Here is a 20,836-nt window from a genome sequence, read left to right as displayed (position 1 = left end):
CAAGTGGCTGATCCAATCTGAATCCAGGAGCCAGGAGCTTCTCCTGGGTCTCCCACCCGGGTGCAGCGTCCCAAGACTTTGCATCATTCTCAACTGCTTTTCCATGCCACAAGCAGGGAGCTGGATTGAAAGGGCTGCATGGATCAGAACCATTGCCCATATGGCATGTCAGGTGTACGAGGACTTTAGCCACGAGGCTACCGCGGTGGGCCCTATAACCAGTTTTAAACCTCTGATTCATCAGAATTGCATGCTAAAATTACAAAGACTATTGAAGAAGCAGATGGCAGTTTGATGACAATAGGTGTAACTAAAGAGGCTACCAGCTTCAGGCACTGTGTATTCCAATGTGAAGAACAGAAAATAATAGTTTCTAATGAGGCTCTCTTTGGTAGCAGAAACAAACAAGTAGGTGGTGAGGAATGGCTTGGAATAGATTGTGAGCATGATTGATTGTCAAGAAACATCTCCCCATTTCTGCTTCAATTAAAGCCAGCTAAATGTGCTGTTCCTACTGTATAAGGGCTAGATGTGTGAAAATATTCATCTTTTGGTCCTTAAACTCTTCTGTTATGAATTCTTTAGCTTTCTCCAGTAATGATCAGCTGTTGAATTGGACAAGTACAGTTGGAGAAGTGTTTAGGAGATAGGGAAGAGGTATGATGAAAAAGTATGTCAGGAGAAAAAGAGGATGAAGGAGGAGTGAAGGGATGGTTTTGCTACAGAGGACTTTTGGTGGGACAATAACGGGGAGAGGTAGCAGGTGGAGCAGGAAGAATAGTGATGGTGGAGGGAACAGTACTGGGGCCAACCTACAGTGGGGAGGTAGGAAGCAGTTTTGTGACGGACAAGTAAGAGCAGGGTCAGAAGTATTTTCAGATTCCAGAGTCTGAATACCAATTAATTTGACTTTCCTTCCCTGATGTGTACAGTATTCACCTAAGGACCATCTTAGGAATGTAAATTCATGAGTAGTCTCCTAAAATATTGTTTGTAAGTCTTCTTTGAAACCCAAGATCTGTATTTGTCGACAAGTAATGTGGTCCAGAGTAACATCATTAGAAAAAATATATATGATATGTATATATATATATATGTGTGTGTGTGTGTGTGTGTGTGTGTGTGTGTGCATATGTTTGAATCCCAGTTGCACTCTCCAATCTAGATTCCTGCTGATGTACTCTCCAATAGGCAGCCAGTGATGGCTTAAATGCTACAATCTGTTACATATGCAGGACTTCCAAATTTAGTTCTGGGCTCCTGGTTCTGACTTGCTAAGTTTTACCAGTTCTGGAATTTGAAGAGTGAATAGGGGATAGGTGATTCTCTCTCTTTCTCTCTCTCTCTCTCTCTCTGTCTGTCTTTCATGTAAATAAAACAAATTACTAAGGAACCATAAGAGTATTGTACATGTGGTAAATGATACGAGAATATCTAATAGCTGTTGATATTTATGGCATTGGAAACTAAAAGTGAAAAATATTTCAAATAATTATTCACTCACTTGAAAACATCAAGAAGAAAACTATTACATGCTAGCTAAGGAGCATTAAAATAGCTATGTTTTTAAGAGCAAAATTTAAGCAAGTTTGTTTTGTATTTTTTAAATCTATTTTCTGGCAATAATTCTTATACATCTGCTTCTTTTTAAAAAGAAAATATTTACTTTATTTTTATGGGAAACCAGATATACTGAGAGGAGGAAAACAGAGAGGAAGATCCTCTATCAAATAATTCACTCCCCAAGTGGCCTCAACAGCCAGAACTGAGCCGATCTGAAGCCAGGAGCCAATAGCTTCTTCTAGGTCTCCTAGGCAGGTGCAGAGTACCAAGGCTTTGGGCCATCTTCCATTGATTTTCTAGGCCACAAGCAGGGAGCTTGATGGGAAGTGGGGCACCTGCAATCAAAACTGGCACTCATATGGGATGCCTGTTTGTGCAAGGCAAGGACCTTGGCTGCTATGCTACTGCATCCATCTGCTTCTACATTCAATCTGTTTTGATAATGCGTTGTTTCAAATATTATATGAAGCAAATAAGGCCTAACACAGAAGTTAGTAAAGGAGAGTTTTGCTGAACCCTGAAAGTATCTAAGTGACTCTCACTGGGTCCTGGATCTTTACTCTGAGTTATTGTCTTAGAAGAATAGCTATTATTACTGTGAGAAATTCTGTGTTAATCAGTACTGTTCACCAACATTTATGTAACATAAAAACATAGAAAATAATTTATTCCATAGATTGCTGAATCAATATGGAAACATTATGTAGAAAAAAATATCCCCAAATCACACTTATGTGCATTACTTTGTTAATTTTGAAGAACTATGGAAGCAACTAGAAATGATGGGGAACAAAAAGTAAATGATGGGACAGAGTTTGGTTTAAAAAAATGAGTTTTGCAAAAATGATTTGATTAAAAATAAGGAGATTATGATAGGTAATGAGAACAAAATCCGTTAGTTGTACAATTAGGAGCAGAAAAAAAAACGAGATTGAATATTCTGTAGTTAATCTGAATAAATAACTAATGTTAAAGTCTTACTCACTCTTCTAAGGTAGAGGGTTAGTTTGCCTGGATAAAAAAAGAAAAAAGATTTTTGTTCTGTTTGAAGTCATTCTTCATATTTAACCAAACTACTCATTACTTTAAATTTTATTTCTGTAACCTAAAATCTACTGCCAAATTAGTGCACAAAATTTTAACAATATCTCCTTTTGTATCTCTGGTTAAAGTAGGAGAGCCTGGAAAAGGAGCTGGAAAGCTGCTGGAAAGGTTAAACGAAAACCAAGAAGTGTGTATTGTTCTGGAAGCCAACTGAGGTACGTTTTTCAGATTAGGATAGTAATGAATTCTATCAGATATTACTGATTGATAAGGTGAACATGAAGGATGATTATTGTGTCACGTGCTTTATTAAGATTAAAATGTCAGGACTGTTGTTCTGTGTAAAAAAAAAAAAAAATCCCATGAAGTGGTTGAAATAAAAACCCCGTTGGTATGGGTTCAAGAGATGTTGGAAGGAAGAAGTAGAGATCTGTAAAGCCACGAGTTTCCAGGTATTTTGCTTCAAAAGGGGGAAAGAGGAATGTGGAGGAGCATATGAGTCTGGAAATGGAATTGATAGAGGCAATTTCTCTTGGTTTTTAAACAGAGAGACAATAACATGTTTATATGTTTCTAGTTTTTATTTAAGCACTTTTATGGGGAGCACAACAGACATGGATCCTTTCCATGTGAAGTAAATGGTATTAAGTGATTAAAGAAAGAGCTCGCTACAATTGTGAAAAGTGCAAGGTTCTACCAAAATTAAATTATCAGTCAAATCATTTACAAGATCTCTAAAGAGGCCTTTGCAAAATAAATTAATTTGAATTTGCACTTAGATAATGAGCACTATGTGCAGAGATCTTGGTTACAGGGAACATAGCATATTATAAACACTGTGGTTAATATGCAGAGAAGTGAAGGATGTGTGTAGCAAAGTTAAGATGAAGAGGTAAGTGGTGACTAGATTATTGTTACGGCAGCCCATTAATTCAGTTAAGGCCTTTGGACTTTATGCCAAGAATAATTGGTTCAGAATATCCTTAAATCCACGAGTTAAAAACAATAAAAAGGAAGCAGCTAAAAATGCAATTAAAGGTGGAATAGATGGAAAGCAAAATAGAAACATTAATTGCATGGTCAGTATTTATCTTGCCGCAGGTATGACTCTGGGACAAATCTGCATGTAGATAAATAATGTGTTGTTTTCCCATATACTTGGTTAACTCATATTGATAAGAAGACCCAGTTGGTTAAGGTGGTCAAAGACAAAATTTATTTCATTTCCAACTTAATATCTTAATCCCATCAAATGATGTTTTTTCTCTCCTGAAATTAATAAAGTCTTGGAATTTTTGTTACACAATATTAAAACATGTAGAAAACATGAAAAGCTATTATAGCAAACATTTGTGTGCCCATAATCTAAAGTTGAGTTCTAATTTTTCATTTTTATGATTTTGGTATATCCTTTCTCTTTTTTGCTGCATGAGTTTAAACTAAGAGTCTTCACAATACTTTCCATATAAACATTTCAGTGTATATCTCTTAAACTAAGAGTATTCTCCATAATCTCAATACTATCATAATTAAACTATCTAAAATAATTCCCTGATGCCAGCTAATGTCCAGTGAATATTTAATTCTTTAGATACACCCCAAAATTTTAAACCAGCATTGTTGGAGTGTGACGTTCACTTGAAAATCATTCATTTTTAGTTTAAAATTCAGCGACTTGGTGCAAGTTTAGAAGCATTGTGAGCCATGGTGACAATATTATCTTAGAACATTTCATCACTTCCAAAAGAAACAGCATATGCATGTTTTGTATTGAAAAAGATAGGATTAAGGCTTAGATATGACATTTAATTATTCCTCTAAATGTACTTTTTCCTAAAAAAAAAATCTACATATTCCCCATAAAATGAACTTTCTCTGTAAAAGATTTATTTATTTTTATTTGAAAGGCAGTCATAGAGAGGAGAGATAGATCTTTGATTTGTGGTTCACTCCTCAAACGACCACAAGGTCTGGAGCTAGGCTGGCTGGAAACTAGGAGCCAGGAGCTTCTTCTTCTGAGTCTTCAGTATGGGTGTAAGGGCCCAAGCACTTGGCTCATCCTCCATTGTTTCATCAGGCATGTTAGATGGATCGGAAATGAAGCAGCTGGGATTCAAACCAGCACCCATACAGTATACCCATACCTTAGCCAGAAGAATAACTTTTTTATGCCATGGAATCAACCTCAGACTCCTAGGAGAGAATGTTGTTTGTTTTATATAGTCTCCTACAATCTAGATTTGTCTGTTTGTACCTCCTTTCGTCATTTAATGTGGTTTTCGAATCTTTACCTCTCACTCAATTTTCTTCTTGGTTTTTTTTTTCAATTTTCATGTGTTTATTGGATGTTTATGTATCATAATTGGAGAAATATCTCTTGAAATCCTCTGCCTATTTTTAAACTAGAATGATTTTTCTCCTTTTTATTTATACAAATTAAGCAAATTTCATAAGTACATTTTTATAAGCAGACTTTAATGTTATTTTTGATGATGTTTGCGTAGTTGATCAGGGTGGGAAGAGTGAAGGATTTTATTTTTCTTCCTTCTGTATTTGGGGGAAGGGAGAGATAAGGAAGGAAGCCACCTCCAGCCTCCCAACCATCTCAGTAACTGGGGCTGGGGAACAGCTGCCCAGTGCTATCTCAGGATCCCAATATGGAGCAGACTCCGAGGGTTCTTCCTAAGTGATAGTTCTGAAATATTGTCAGTCTTGCTAATTCAAAGATGAAGAAATCCTTCCAAGGTCCATTGGCTAATACTAACACTAAACAAACTGAATCCATGTTTATATGACTTGTATTTTAGAAAAATAGATAGAAATGAACCAATTTGATATTTTTCCAAAAAATTTTAATAGAAAGTACTGGCAGCTCCTGAATATTAATCCTTCATCAGATGCTTAATTTGCATTCAATTTCTCCCAGTCTGCTAATTGCCACTTTACTGTAACCTTTGCTGTACAGCAACTTTTTTTCTTGATGTAATCCCATTTGTCTATATCTTCCTTTATTGGCTTTGCTTCTGGGTCTTATCAAGAAACCTCAGATTTTATATTTGTGGATTTAGCGCTAGCAGGTATTCTGGCCATCTCCTGCTGCTTTCTCAGGTGCATTAGCATCAGCTGGTAGAGCAACTGGTATTGGATCCCATCCCTTGATTTGTCTATTTATTTATGTATTTATTTATTTTTACTGGAAAGTCAGATATACAGGGAGGAGGAGAAACAGAGAGGGTGATCTTCCATCTAATAATTCATTTCCCAAGTGGCCTCAACCACTGGAGCTAAAGTGATCAGAAGGCAGGGGCCAGGAACTTCTTCTGGGTCTCTTACACCAATTCAGGGTCCCAAAGCTTTGGGCCGTCCTCCACTGCTTTCCCAGGCCAGAAGCAGGGAGCTGGATGGGAAGTGGGGCTGCCGTGATTAGAACCTGCATCCCAAGCGTGTGCAAGGCAAAATCTTTAGCCACTAAGCTACTGTGCTGGGCCCTACCCACTGATTTGAAATGCTTGCATTACAGACTTCAGTTTAACCTGTTGCTCCACGTTGCCAGCTACCAGATCATATATTTTTGACAGAATCAGCCACAATTTGCATACTGTGTTATTGTATTATAAGCATTTTGAGTGTCTCTAAATTTTTAGGTATCAATTTTTTTTTCTATGCTGAATATGTCCTAATGAGCTATTTTGGAAGTGGTTGGGCCAAACAAAATAGAAAATTTTGATAAGTTTCTTTATCTGAGCATATAATGAATTTCGTAAGTAATCTATATGCTCATACTCAGGACTGATGGATAGTGTTAGGTTAGAAATAATTTTATCTAGAGATGAGAAAGAGTGTTGAATCTGGAGTATCCAAGTAAATGCACAGATGTCTTTGTATTTCTAATTGAGGCAGTTACATGGTTAGTTAATTCTGTGTCAAAGTGTGAAAATAATTCTAAAGAATAATGTGAAAGCATGTAACTTCCTGGTATGGCATTATCTTATATTATTGAGCACAGCAGGCAATAATGATATGGTAAACAGATAAACATAACTGACAAGCCAGTTTTGTATGATATGGTGTTATCAAGTTAGTAAATTCTGTGACTCAAAGTATTTGTCAAGCCTTGAGTGCATGGTAGCCTGCACAGTGTCAAAGCCTTTATCCTTTAGATCTGCATTGCAATTAAAAAAAAAAAAAGGAAATGGCAAAAGTCAATCTTAAAATATAAATGGGGAAAACATGTACCACCATGCAGAGAACCACAAATGATATGTAAGGAATTTGAAATCTCAGAGTAAGAAACTCTGAGTAGAGTTTAAAGAACAGCAGGATGACTTTTGCTGTTTTCATCTCCTTTTATGCTGGTTATAAATGACACTGTTCCTTGAACATCCCCATACCTGTGGGTGTAGATAGAGAACGAAAAACCTGAATCAGTTCACCTTTTAACAGCTTGAAAATCAGGCAAAGTAAGCAAAAAATTTTAAATGACTTTTATAACATTTTCAAATTTTATGCATATATCCATTTTCTAAGTTATCCTCATTATTGTCAAAGTGGCATCCACCTGGCAATAGAGAATACGTTGACTCAGTGGGATTCCCATCTCCACCTCAACCCTACAACAGGTATTTATGTGCCCAATATCTGAAAATTTTTAGATTGATTTGGCAAACTAGTAGAATACTCTTAGATTGTTCCAATTTATAGAAACTGATTTTCAGCTTATATCGGTATTACTAACATTATAGTCTACTTTACACTTGTAGGGGGTAATTTGTCCCAACACCTTAAACAGGAAGTGTAGATATGAAATTATAAGTAATCATTGTCTTTTCATTGTAATCCTTGGCTAAAGTTTACATCCATTTTTACTGCTACAGAAGTATTTAACAGTATAGTATGATTATTGCTCTTCAATAGCATAGCAATCTGCTAGGCATACAATCTTGGATTTAGCACCTACTAACTATGAGATCATGGTTAAATCACTGTACTTAATTTTTCAATTACTGAGTTTCCTTATCTGTTAAACAAGGTTTACAAAGATAGCTTCTTCATGGAATTGTTAAATGTTATCTCTTTATATGAATATGTATCTTTATGATTCATGATAGTAATCATAGGGATGTCAGCTCTTTACCTTTACATAGAGTTTCACAGTTCCCAAATAATCCTGGAAAAACATTTCATTTGAACTTGAAGATGGGATACAATTGCAAGAGGGGTTATGTATGAACCCTATTTTCAGATAAAATAATCAAGCCACCGAAAAAACATGATTTGCAGGAGAATATGCAGTAAGTTAGTAGGAAAATTAATAGTGGACTCTAATGATCATTTGCTCTATCAGTGAAGTTAATAAAACCTATCTAGTGTATTTCTGGAGATGCTTTATTTATTATCTCATAGTCTACTTTTTCTTAATCCCCTTTCTGGAATGGAGAATGTTTTGTTTTTCCCTCCGAGTGAGGTTGAATAACAAATCACATCTCCGGGCCCGGCGCGGTGGCGCAAGTGGTTAAAGGTCCTCGCCTTGCACGCCCGGGATCCCATATGGGCGCCCATTCCAATCCCAGCAGCCCCGCTTCCCTTCCAGCTCCCTGCTTGTGGCCTGGGAAAGCAGTCCAGGACGGCCCAAAGCTTTGGGAACCTGCACCCGCGCGGGAGACCCGGAAGAGGCTCCTGGCTTCGGATCGGCGTAGTATCGACCGGTTGCGCTCACTTGGGGAGTGAATCATGGGACAGAAGATCTTCCTCTCTGTCTCTCCTCTCTGTATATCCGCCTTTCCAATGAAAAAAATAATAAAAATAAACCAAAAAAAAAAAAACCACAAATCACATCTCCACATGTTTTTCCAAATTAGACAAGCTGTGATTCCAGTTTGATAAAAATAATGATTTTTAATAAAATTACATAAGCTGTGATGTTTCTATGCACTGCCTACTTGTATTTCTAGTAACTGTGCATAATTTAATTGTAGCAAACAAGTCTAAAAACTCTGGCCTTTGAATCTTAAAGAAATGCTATATGTGTAAATTTATAATCTGAGATGATAATGTGATTCTTATAAATGCATTTAGTTACAATAAATAATTGTGGTAGTTTTAGCTATTTTACAGTAGATTCACATAGTTGTAATACTTGTTCTCAGTTTTCAGAAATATGGTAAAAATATCATGGGGGTGCCAGATTTTAGAAGGTAGTGATTAAGATACTGACACATGTAAAACCAAGTTGTCTTTGACATTGTCAATAGATGTATTTTGAACTGTGCTGTTCTACAAAATAATAAGGAGCTCTCCTAGTATTTTGTTTCTCAAGTCTAAGGCCTTATCTTTTAGATGTCAAAAGAAAAGATGACAAGTGTATCTTGGTACAAAAAGATCCTAGTGAAAAACTGACAAACCTCTGGCCAGAAGATCACTTTGGATGTGCAGTGCATTGCTTTGAGAGGCATTTCATGGTCTTTTACTATAAAACATACCAGCTGAATTTGGCATTAACGTGTATATACAGTTTTGAGCAGTGAAAGGATAGTGCCATTTTATCTCACTTTGGGAGTTTATGTAGTGTTCCATTTACTTACCTGTCAAACATCAATCAAATTGGTTTCAATTGTTCAATACTGACCATAGATCTAACAAATTTTATGTGAGGGATCTTGTTAAGAATTTCCACGGGCCTGGCGCAATGGCGCAACTGGTTAACGTCCTCGCCTTGCATGCCCGGGATCCCATGTGGACGCCCATTCCAATCCCAGCAGCCCCGCTTCCCATCCAGCTCCCTGCTTGTGGCCTGGGAAAGCAGTCAAGGGCGGCCCAAAGCTTTGAGACCCTGCACCCGCGTGTGAGACCTGGATGAGGCTGCTGTCTTCGGTTGAGCTCACTTGGGGAGTGAATCATGGGACGGAAGATCTTACTCTCTGTCTCTCCTCTCTGTATATCCGCCTTTCCAATAAAAATAAAATAAATCTTTAAAAAAAAAAGAATTTCCACAAAATTATCATTATAAGTCACATTTTAAATGAACAGTAGGCACAACACAGGGTGTAAGCTTTATTTTTGAGGTATGTTTTTGCACCAATAGTCTTGTCAAACTGTTGAAAAAGCAGCAGTCATTTAGCTTCCCTTCATGTGAAAAGACCCTTTCAAAAGAGAAGCTGGAATTTTCAGTGCTCTAGGATGCAAGCTACTTCACATATATAGCTGCACTTTATCTAAAGGCAATATTTTTCCTAAATTGCTGTATTTTCAAAGGTTTTATTAACATATAGTATGTATATATTTATGTGGTGTGTAGAATAAAATTTCAGCACATATACACCATGTAAAGCAATCAAAATAAAAGTGACGCCTCCCATTTTCTTGACTTTATAGACAAAGCTTTCCAAGAAAAAGTCTGTTCCCAAAACAAAACAAAACAAAACTGAAGTTACTAATAGGTGTATCTGAAATACATCAAATAGACTTGCAATATATGTCCCTTTTGGCAAATGCCTAGTTGGATTCTGTATTATTTATATACTGGGTTTCTATAGAACATGTGCAAACAGATTGACACTGACACAAACTAAACTTTTTTTTTTGTTTGTTTATGACTTTTGAGCTAGGATAAAATGCGACAGCAACACAATTTGTGAACTATGTTTATTTTGAGGTCATTTGTTCTTTCTTTAGATGATACTTGTATACTTTTCAACTACAAAAAAAAATATGCAGGAAAGATCCATTCATACTACTTGAGATGTAAGCATAACAGGGATTTTGTTGATGTTCTATTATATTTCACACATATACAGATTCTTTTATATGCAATCTCTATGCAATTTAAATCTATATCCTGGTGTTGGATATTTAGTTTAGAATTAATATGTGAATTAAAAGCATTTCACACACTAGTTAATACTTTCTGCTGAAAAGGCCCAGAAGCAATAATGCTGGAAGTATCTAGGATCTAAATCTCATTTTCTATATTCTATTATAAAATTAACTGGGGTATTCTGTAAATATACCTGATTGTCAGGCTAGTTTGGGGGTTATACAAAATGATTGCCAAGTATTTTGTTAAGGCCAAAATGTAAGAAAATTTACAGGAAATGAAATGCTGGATCTATTTCACCAGGACATGAGAATTAAGTGAAAGAACTTCCAATGTGCAAACTTAGAAAAATTTGAGCAGGAGAGGGTAGTAGTATCAAAATATTACCCAAGATATAAAATCACCATCCATTCATCAATTCATACTAATAGAAGTAATTATTGAATGTATTAATAGGAATAGATAGCCACATCTCCTATATAGATGAGTTACAAATAATTTTTGTTGGTATTTGCCCATCAATGGGGTAGAATATAACTCCCCATTTGTTACATGTGGACTGTCCATAGTGATTTCATTCTAAGTGATCATGAATAATAGCATTACTGTTAAGTCATTTTAGTAGTATGTGCTCTTGGTATCACATGATGAGAATGGTAATTTCCTCTCAAAAGCTTAGAAGCCAAATGTTAACTGTGTGAAAAAAATCAAATTCAAATTGAAGAACATTTAAAAAATGAACATGTGAATATTACTCCTCAAAACAATTTAGGCTGTCAAAAATAAATTCTGAGAAGCTGAACAGTCTAAAGACATGTAGGAGACAAGATGACTGAATGTATTGTGGTATCTTGGACGGCTTCCTGAGGGGGGAAAAACAAAACAAAACAAAACAAGACAGATAAAACCGGGCCATTTTAGCTAAAAACCAAAGAAATTTGAATAATGAATGGACTCAAGTTAAGAATAAAATGCCAATATTGTTTTATTATTTGTAGCAGATGTTAAGTATCAATGTAACAATTTAAACCTAAGGGAATCCAAGTTCAGTGAATCCATGAACTCTCTGCACTATACCTGACAGTTTTCTGTAAATGTAAAGCTATTTTTAAATATTTGTTTTATTTATTTGAAAGAAAGATAGAAACAGAGAAAGAAAGAGAGAGAGAGAGAGGTTGCCCATCCGCTGATTCACTCCTTAAATGTTTCCGGCCATACCAAAACCAGCATTGAGAAGTTTCTTACAGACTTCTTCATTCTCTGTTGCTTTCTCAAACATTTTGGCAGAGCTGGATTGCCAGTGGAGCAGCCAGGACTAGAACCAGTGCTCATATCAGATGCCAGTGCTGCAGGTAGCAGCTTAATTTGAAATAGAATTGTATATGATGCATATGTTAAATAGCTTTATTTAATTATTCTAATTGTATTAGTAAAAGATATTACCTTATATCCCATAAAAATTATCACTGAAATAAATCAATTATGAATCAATCTATTTAAAATTATAAAAATATATTTTAAAGGCTTTAAAAAATCTTGCTTAATTAGCAACATGCGAGAATAAATGATTATTTTTCATTATTATAAAATCTAAAATGTGTTACTGTATTGTGAGAAATAAGGAGTGGAAGCATGCATTTCTTCAAAATCCTTTGGTGAAATTTATACTTGGACCATCTAGCTTCACATAGCTATTCTTTTCTACATTATTACTTCAATCCGCAATAATTTGTTGCTACTGTATAGTTTCTGGTATAGTCATAAAAAGCCTAGAGCCTGATCAGTTGTTATTTGACAATTATTTACTAGGTGCAAAGAGAAAATGACATTTTCAACTCTACAGTTTTCAATTAGAATGACAGATGACCTAATTATGATGAAGGGTATTCATGAGGCAAATGGTTTTAACACAGTGGTTTTTTTAACGTGTGAATCTGATTCACAAGCAATAATTTTTCTTGCAGAAGAATCATGTTAACAACTAGAACACAATGTGTTTATGCCTGAATTTTATTTAATAGACAGGATGTCATGCTGCACATGTTTAAACATAAAGCTGAGTACTTTCAGGTGATTGCAAAGTTATCATTAAATCTGTCCAGAAAATTTATTTACCTTATTTTGCGTGCCTTCTAAATTAGATTGCGCTATGGTGGTTCTGTATGCCATCACTGAGTGTGAAATGACAAAATATTGTGTGGTGATTAAACATATTAATACATATGTGCAGATTATTGTCATTTTAAAACTCAGTGGACTGTGCTGTCTTAAATTTGCTAAATAGTTTCCTGAGAGACACTAATTTCAATGTCATGGCACTTAATTCACATGAGTTCCTGTGGACAAACAGCATTAAAGCTTTTTTTTTTTTTTTTTTCAAGTAGAAGCAAGCCTCATGTTAATGTCCACAACATTGTAGAGGACAGGTATGTCAAGTTAAGTCTCAGAAAAATTGTTAGCTCCTTTGAAAATGATTTGCAGTTTGAGTACATGTATCTTTGAGAATTAATCTGCAACAATCTCACACCTCACTGAAAATTCAATAAAATGACTTGAGAAATGGAGTTCTCGGAAATAACAAGATTTTGTGAAATTTGCACTAGAAATTATACTGTGAAACATTAAAAGATGCTTTGAATAAGCCAAAATCCATACTTACATTTACCCAAAGAGTTCATTGACAAATGGTATACACAGAAATACTTTGAAAAAGGAGAAACTGAATAACCTCTCAGCATTTTGGCTAAAATTGAGTGAAGGAAAAATTGAGATAAAGACTGTTTTTTTAAACAGTATAATATTGTGAATAGTTTGTAATTTATTTATCTTTTTCTTTTCACTGCAAGGCCTTAACATTTGATATTCCTTCTACTTGAATCATTACATAAACGCTCACACTTTATTATTCTTATTATTTTTAACTTCTTTGATTTGCTATGGTTTATTATAAAGTCTGAGGTTACGGCTCTATGTTAGATTTGACCTTCCACTTTGGATTTGTTTACTCATATCTTTTATAGCTTTTTGTCATTTTTCTTCATCTTTTCAACTGCTGTTATTATGTATATAGTCATTTTGTATTTGCTTTATATTTGTGTAATGACCGTTACTGTAACTAAACATAATCTCCATATCATGTAATATAGTGTCTAGAATATATTAGATGATCAAAAGGGAAGTTTTGTAAGAATCAACAAATAAATTCCAACACTCAGGTTGCCAACATGGCTGTCACAGTTTATCTAATCTTTACAGAATGTTAGCATATTTTATGCAAATGAATAAAATGAATAGACATGGAGAATCACTTTCCTCCTTGTTCTTTAATAGAAATAGAGAATCACTTTTCTCCTTGTTTAATAGAAATAGAAAAGCAAGGCACAACACTAGCAACACAGCCTGTAAGAAAAATTTCATTGGGGCTGGTGCTGTGATGTAGCTGGCACAGGTGGCTTCAGCATCCCATGTGGCCACCACTTCTGACACCCATCTGCTCCTCTCTACATCCAGCTCCCTGTTAATGAGGCTGGCAATGCAGCAGAGGATATGCTTGTTCCTGTGCCACACTGGTGGGAGACCAGAATGAGTTCTGAGGCTCTTGGTTCCTGGTGTGGTCCTGGCACAGACCCAGCTTTGTGGAGAGAACCAACAAATAGATCTCTTTTTCTCTCTCCTCTTCCTTCAATTCTGTAACACTGACTTTCAAACAAATACATAACATTTAAAAAGAGATATTTTGTTAATATTACTTTTTCTTTGTTGTCAATGTGCTTGCTTCATCTTGGGGGAAAGGATCACACAGATTCTAAGTTCTGGTAGTCTCCTGACTTTATCAAGTGTCTGCAACCCCATCCATTCCCTTCTGCTGTCATTCTAAATTTTACTTATTAGTCTACAGTTCCTGTGCTGTACTAATAGTAAGGGATAATTTGGAATCCATAATTGAATGAAAATAAAGTATATTCTATGAGCAAATTTCATTTCCTATCCAAAAAATAAATAAGAAACCAAATAACTCTCGTCACATCCTATTTTGTATTATTTATCTGCTCTCTGGAAAGAGGTGATTTGTATCTGTACAACTGACTTGATTCCTGTGTTTACTCTGTGATCCTGTCACATCAGTTATTCCTCCTTAACTATATTTTATAAACTTTTACTCTTTGTACTTTCTATTTCTAGGTGTCCTGCAGAAATGCTGAAGTGTATCTGCCATGCTAGAAACAACTTTTTTTTTTTTTTTTTTTTTTTTTTTTTTTTTTTTTTTTTTTTTTTTTTACTATCCATCTGTCTAATTTCCTTCTTATCTCTTTACTTTCTTTCTCAATTGAGTTTATGTGTTCTGGACCTTCATGTTTTACTTCCTGTTAAGTGTTCAAGCCACAGCAATCTGGCTTCTTTTTAAAATTTATTAAAGCTGCATTAGTAAATGCTTCCAGTGACTCCTCATCATCTAAGGGTTATAGATCTTTTCATATTTTTTTGTTTCTTTTAGCATAATTCCAAGATTTCTACCTATGACATCATTTATTTTTTGTGTATTTTAAGAGTAAAATAGTAGGGTTTTTTTTTAATGAAGGCATTACAGAATCATAGCAATTTTTGTTGTTAATTGCAAACTTTATTCTCCCCATGTTTCTGTGACTCTCATTTCATTTTATCCTTCTGGGCTAGTTTCCATAACTCTTTTTAGTTAGTGTTCTTTATAGGATTTCTTTTACTGTAGACCTCTTATATTTTGGTGTTTAACTAGATCCAGTTTTTTTTTTTAAAGATTTATTTTTATTATTTTTTCATTGGAAAGGCGGATATACAGAGAGGAGGAGAGACAGAGAGGAAGATCTTCCGTCCCATGATTCACTCCCCAAGTGACCACAACGGCCGATACTATGCCGATCCGAAGCCAGGAGACTCTTCCGGGTCTCCCACGCGGGTGCAGGGTCCCAAAGCTTTGGGCCGTCCTGGACTGCTTTCCCGGGCCACAGGCAGGGAGCTGGAAGGGAAGCGGGGCTGCCGGGATTAGAACCGGCGCCCATATGGGATCCCGGGCATGCAAGGCGAGGACCTTTAACCACTTGCGCCACGGCGCCGGGCCCCAGTTTTTTTTTTTTTTATTTGAATTCCTCCTGCAAGATAATGCAATTTTATCTCCTCATTTCAGCCATCACTCAGTGGCTGCCAATCCAGCATATCTACATCAGATTACATTATAGTGTTCCAACATCTACTTATCCATTATTGAGTTTTTGCAGACTCATTCAGTTATCTCACAGGCATTTCAACCTTTTTGCAAGTCCAAAAAAAAAAAAAATGCCCCAGCACCTTTTCTCCAAATTCATGTCACGTCATATATTATCTAGTCTTTGTTGCTGCCAGTTATCCAATGTCTCAAGCAAAGTCTATGCTCTAGATCCCCTTTTCTCTCATTTTTTATGTTAACATGGTTAACAGTCTCAGCAGAAATTTCACTCTGTCTCATTTATTTCTCCCTGTTATTCGCAATCTTGCTATTTTGGTTCAGACTTTTTCACTCTCAAAGATATGATTGCATAAGTAGCTTATTTGCTTTCCATCTTACCTGGCTCCAGTCTACATTTCACTATGTAAACGATCAACTGTTACATACTTAGATGTGACCATGTCACTTTCCTGCTTAAAATTATATCTCCCCATTAGCTTCACTCCAAGTCCCAAAGAATATATTTCATCTAACTTATCATAGTATCCAAAACCTTTGTGATCTGGCCTCTGCCTTTATTTCTAACATATACCAGGACTAACTCTTAAAAATCTAAAATTAGAATGAATTGTGCTAGTCTAAGTGTCAAGTAGCGCAAAGAAGGAGGGAGTTGAATATAAACTAAAGTCCTCCATTACTTTTGATGGTCAAGTCAGGGAACTGATGATATTTGACTGATATTTTGTGTAGGAGTAAAAATGAAAATGACAGAAAGGCCCAAGGAAGAGCTAGACAGAACTCAGCAGGGAGGTGGAATAAGATGAGGAAGAGAAAACATATGCAAGAAACTGTCACCAGCATTGAGTACAATATCTATAGCACTGAAATGTCAGTTTCATTAGGCTCTTTCGTGGTATGTATGTTGACTTAAAGGGTCACAGTGAAACAGACACTGAAAAATCTATGATTGTCTGAATATCTTTTTCTTATATTTAAAGGATTTTATTGCCTCCCCTATTAAAAATAGGACAAAATCTGAAAATTTAAATGGCCCAGGAGGGCATCCATAATAAGGCTTCTTTCTGTCTATGGAGCCATACCAACTTCCCCTATACCCTAGGTCTATAAACTTGATCAACATTAAATACCTGGTGCTGTTTCAAATTCCTGTGTGTTTTTTTCACCTTCTATTTCCTGTGCCTGCAAAGTCCTTCATGTCGTTATTTTCTAAACACATTCCTAATTATCCTTCAAGGTCTTAAAACAGACATCATCATAACACTGATGTTCCCTGTGAATACTTTTTTTTTTTAATAGTTCCTAAGACATCTACTCATTTGTTTGTGCGTTTGTCACAGACCAACCATTTTTTGAGTGCTTAGTATGGGACAGATGTGTTATGTACTGAGGACAGTATGCTGAATGAGTCTTGTCTAACATGCCCTTTAATCTCTGCTGAGCTTACAGGTAGCAGTGGATAAACACCCCCCCCCCACACACACACCCTCTATAAACAAAGAAAAATAACTCATATTTGATAAGTGCTATGAAATTAGGAACTGAAATGCAAAAAGATGAGGATGAGGGATAGACCCAAAATAACCTGCCTTAATATCAGGTTGAACCAAGTAGAATTGGCGTTTGACTATTGTCTCAGAAAAAGTTGACCAGTTTATACAGAATACTAGCCCCTCTGAAGAACTTATGTTTAAGTTGAGACCTGAAGGATGATATTGGATTAATAATGTTAGCTAAGCTTAGCACTCAGCCTATTTCAGGAATCAAGAGAAGCCAAAGAGATGGAATTGAGTAAAGGGATGAACAACTGTAAATGGAAGAGAGAGGATCTGATGCAATGGCTCAGTGGCTAAATCCCCGTGTGCATATGCTCTGATTCATGTCCTGGCTGCTCCAATTCCCTTCCAGCTCCCTGTTTGTGGTCTGGGAGGGCAGTGGAGGACAACGTGAAACCTTGGGAAACTGTACCCATGTGACAATCCTGGGGGAAGCTCCTGGCTTCAGACTGGCTCTGCTCCAGCCACGGTAGCTACTTGGGGAGTGAATCAGCAATTAGAAGATATTTGTCTCTCCTCTCTGTAAATGTTTCCAATAAAAGTAAAAATAAATGTCTTATAAAAATAAATATATGGAAGAGAGAGAAAAAGTGCAGATCATATGGGATGATTATGGGAGTTTTTGATTTAATGTTCTTTCAGATGTAAAGCAGCATTGAACTAAAAATGGAAGAAACTTCTGGAAGAGAAAAGAATTATCAATGAAGGGTTTGATATAATTAGGAAACATATTAATTTTGTCTTATATATTTAGGGTTTGGAATCAAGCTGCTTTGCTTTAAATCCTGGTTCAGCCGTTTATTTGTCTCGTTATTTTATTCCTAGGCCTTATAGTATGTCTATGAAATTGAGACAACAATAGAATAAATATTGTAACTTTTCCACAAGTCCGTTTTCATCTACTTAAAACGCAAAGAGAAAAAGATTATGGCAAATTGGGCCTGGTGCAGCAGCCTAGCAGCCAAGGTCGTTGCCTTGCAAGCACCGAGATCTTATATGGGCACTGGTTTTAATCCTGGCAGCCCCTATTCCCATTCAGGTACCTGCTTGTGGCCTGAGAAAGCTATCAAGGATAGCCCACAGACTTGGGACCCTGCACCAACATAGGAGAACTGGAAGAGGCTCCGGGCTGCTAGCTTTGGATTGGTGCAGCTCTGGCCATTGTGGTTACTTGGGGAGTGAATCAACGAATGGAAGATCTTCTTCTCTGTCTCTCCTCCTCTCTGTATATCTGACTTTCCACTAAAATTTAAAAAATAAATAAATAAAAGAAATATGAAGGCAAGTAGAAGCAGAGACAGAGACAGTCCATCCGCTGGTTTGTTTCTCAAATGCCTGCAGCAGGACTGGGCTAGCCACAGCCAGGAGCCAGGAACTTCCCCTGGATTTCTCACGTAAGTGGTATAGATACAATTACTTGGATCATCATTTTCTGCCTCCCAAAATACATTAACGGGAACATGAACTAGAAACAGACTAGTGTAAACTGGAGCCAACAGTCTGAAAATGGATGCATCACCCCCAGAAATAGCTTAATCTGTTGCAGAATGATGCCACTCCTTGTGTGCTTTTTTAGGAATTGATCAAGAATAATCTATTGTAGAGCACTAAATGATTCCTGACAGATAATAAATACTTTAGCAACTACAGATGAATAGTTCAAATGAGAGATGATTATGGCCTGGACTAACTTGGTGATATTATATTTGGAGAAATGTCAGGGATGCATAATAATTTGTGAAAGTGTAAGTGGGAGAAATAGTAATAGATTAGATATATGAGAGGTGAATGGGAAATATTTTTGGATTTTCATTCCCAGGTTTATTTCTTTTCTTTTTTTTTTTAAGATTTATTTATTTTTATTGGAAAGGCAGATGTAGAGTGAGGAGGAGAAACAGAGAGGAAGATCTTCCATCTGATGATTTACTCCCCAAGTGACTGCAACAGACAGTTCTGCACTGATCCGAAGCCAGGAGCCAGGAACTTCATTCTGGGTCTCCCACATGGGTGCAGGGTCCCAATGTTCTAGGCCGTCCTCTACTGCTTTCCCAGGCCACAAGCAGGGAGCTGGATGGGAAGTGGGGCTGTCAGGTTTAGAACCAGTGCCCTTATGGGATCCCGGGCAAGTTCAAGGTGAGGACCTTAACCATTACGCTATTGTGCCGGGCCCCCAGGTTTGTTTCTAAAGGAGTAAATTGTGTTGTACTTTCCCAAGCTAGAATACGTCTCCCTGGGACAGATTTTACCTCTACACCTTTTTCTATATACCATGTTAAGCGAAAATGAAACAAAACATAATAACGAATGTCATATGATAGAAAAATAAATACTTATTAGATATGTCAGATATGTCCCAGAACATTGCAAGAGGTACATAAGATTCATCGTTAGTGTTAGCTTCATACCAGAGAATCTATACTATGGAAGAATTTTAAGTGTTTATGTTTACAAATATTAAATGATGCCAAGACTTAAGATTTTGGAAATTCCTGCTTTAGCATATTATAGTCAGTGAATAATTGAGTATATGAGTTTATTTTGGCTCATATCAAATGGGTCGTGTAATCATTTTCATTTTTTCTTTCACAGAATGGGTCCTTCTTGGTATTCCAGTAGAGGAAGAGCATAAGGAGAGTATCTACCCTTGTTGTCCTTGGCAACCGAGAATCTACTCTAGGAACCATCAAACACCATGGGAAAGCGGGATAACCGAGTGGCCTATATGAATCCAATAGCCATGGCCAGATGGAGGGGTCCAACTCAATCCACAGGCCCAACAATACAAGATTATCTGAATCGACCAAGGCCTACTTGGGAAGAGGTAAAGAAACAATTAGAAAATAAAAAGAAAGGTTCCAAGGCATTAGCTGAATTTGAAGAAAAAATGAACGAAAACTGGAAGAAAGAACTTGAAAAAAGCAGAGAGAAATTGTTAAGTGGAAACGAGAGTTCATCCAAAAAAAGAGAAAGAAAGAAAAAGAAAAAGAAGAAATCTTGTCGGTTTTCATCTTCTTCATCAAGCTCTGATTCTTCAAGCAGTTCTACAGAATCTGAAGATGAGGAAAAGAAACAGGGAAAGAAGAGAAAGAAAAAGAAGAACCGTTCATACAAGTCATCAGAGAGCTCTACATTTGAATCAGAATCAGAGAGCAAAGAATCTATAAAAAAGAAAAAGAAGTCAAAGGATGAAGCAGAGAAAGAAAAGTATATTAGAGGCTTCAGCAAAAAAAGAAAGAAGACTCATCCTGAGGATAAACCTCTGTCATCTGAGGCTTCATCAGAATCAGATTATGAAGAGGAAGTGCAAGCAAAAAAGAAGAGGAAGCATGAAGAGCAAGAAAAAGCTATGGAAAAAGTAAAGAAGAAAAAGAAGAAACAGCACAAGAAACACAGTAAGAAGAAGAAAAAGAAGTCTGGTTCAAGTCACAAATCAGACAAGATTTCCTAAAGGAAGCAAGAAAAGAAAGAAACGGAGAAAGAGAAAGAAAAGGCTGGAGAGCGGAAGGAAGGAAAGAAGGAAGAAAGAAGAAAACTTAAACTGTGAAAATTAGGGCATCGTTACCAAAATGCATGAGTTTCCCTGTGTTAGTAGAGTTATTCCTGGACTCAAATGCCAGTCAAATACCACTGTGCCAGAAAGGGCCGTAATTGTTGCCTGCAACT

At 36.3% G+C, this 20,836-nt stretch overlaps 1 protein-coding gene across 1 annotated transcript in view; it reads left to right on the top strand.

Annotated features, from left to right (window-relative positions):
* FAM133A (family with sequence similarity 133 member A) overlaps positions 1–20,621 on the top strand; it is a 44,313-nt gene extending 23,692 nt beyond the window's left edge. The window contains exons 4-5 of the mRNA XM_040999561.1: positions 2,736–2,822; positions 19,763–20,621. Coding sequence (XP_040855495.1) covers positions 19,866–20,621 — 756 coding nt within the window. The 5' untranslated portion in view covers positions 2,736–2,822; positions 19,763–19,865. The remainder of the gene's footprint in view (positions 1–2,735; positions 2,823–19,762) is intronic.
* Positions 20,622–20,836: the final 215 nt, after the last annotated feature.

Source organism: Ochotona curzoniae, unplaced genomic scaffold, assembly GCF_017591425.1.
Source record: "Ochotona curzoniae isolate NIBS_2020 unplaced genomic scaffold, NIBS_Ocur_1.0 scaffold_1852, whole genome shotgun sequence".
Lineage (NCBI taxonomy): Eukaryota > Metazoa > Chordata > Mammalia > Lagomorpha > Ochotonidae > Ochotona > Ochotona curzoniae.
Note: the sequence above shows the minus strand (reverse complement) of the source record. Positions and strands in the feature narration are given on the sequence as shown.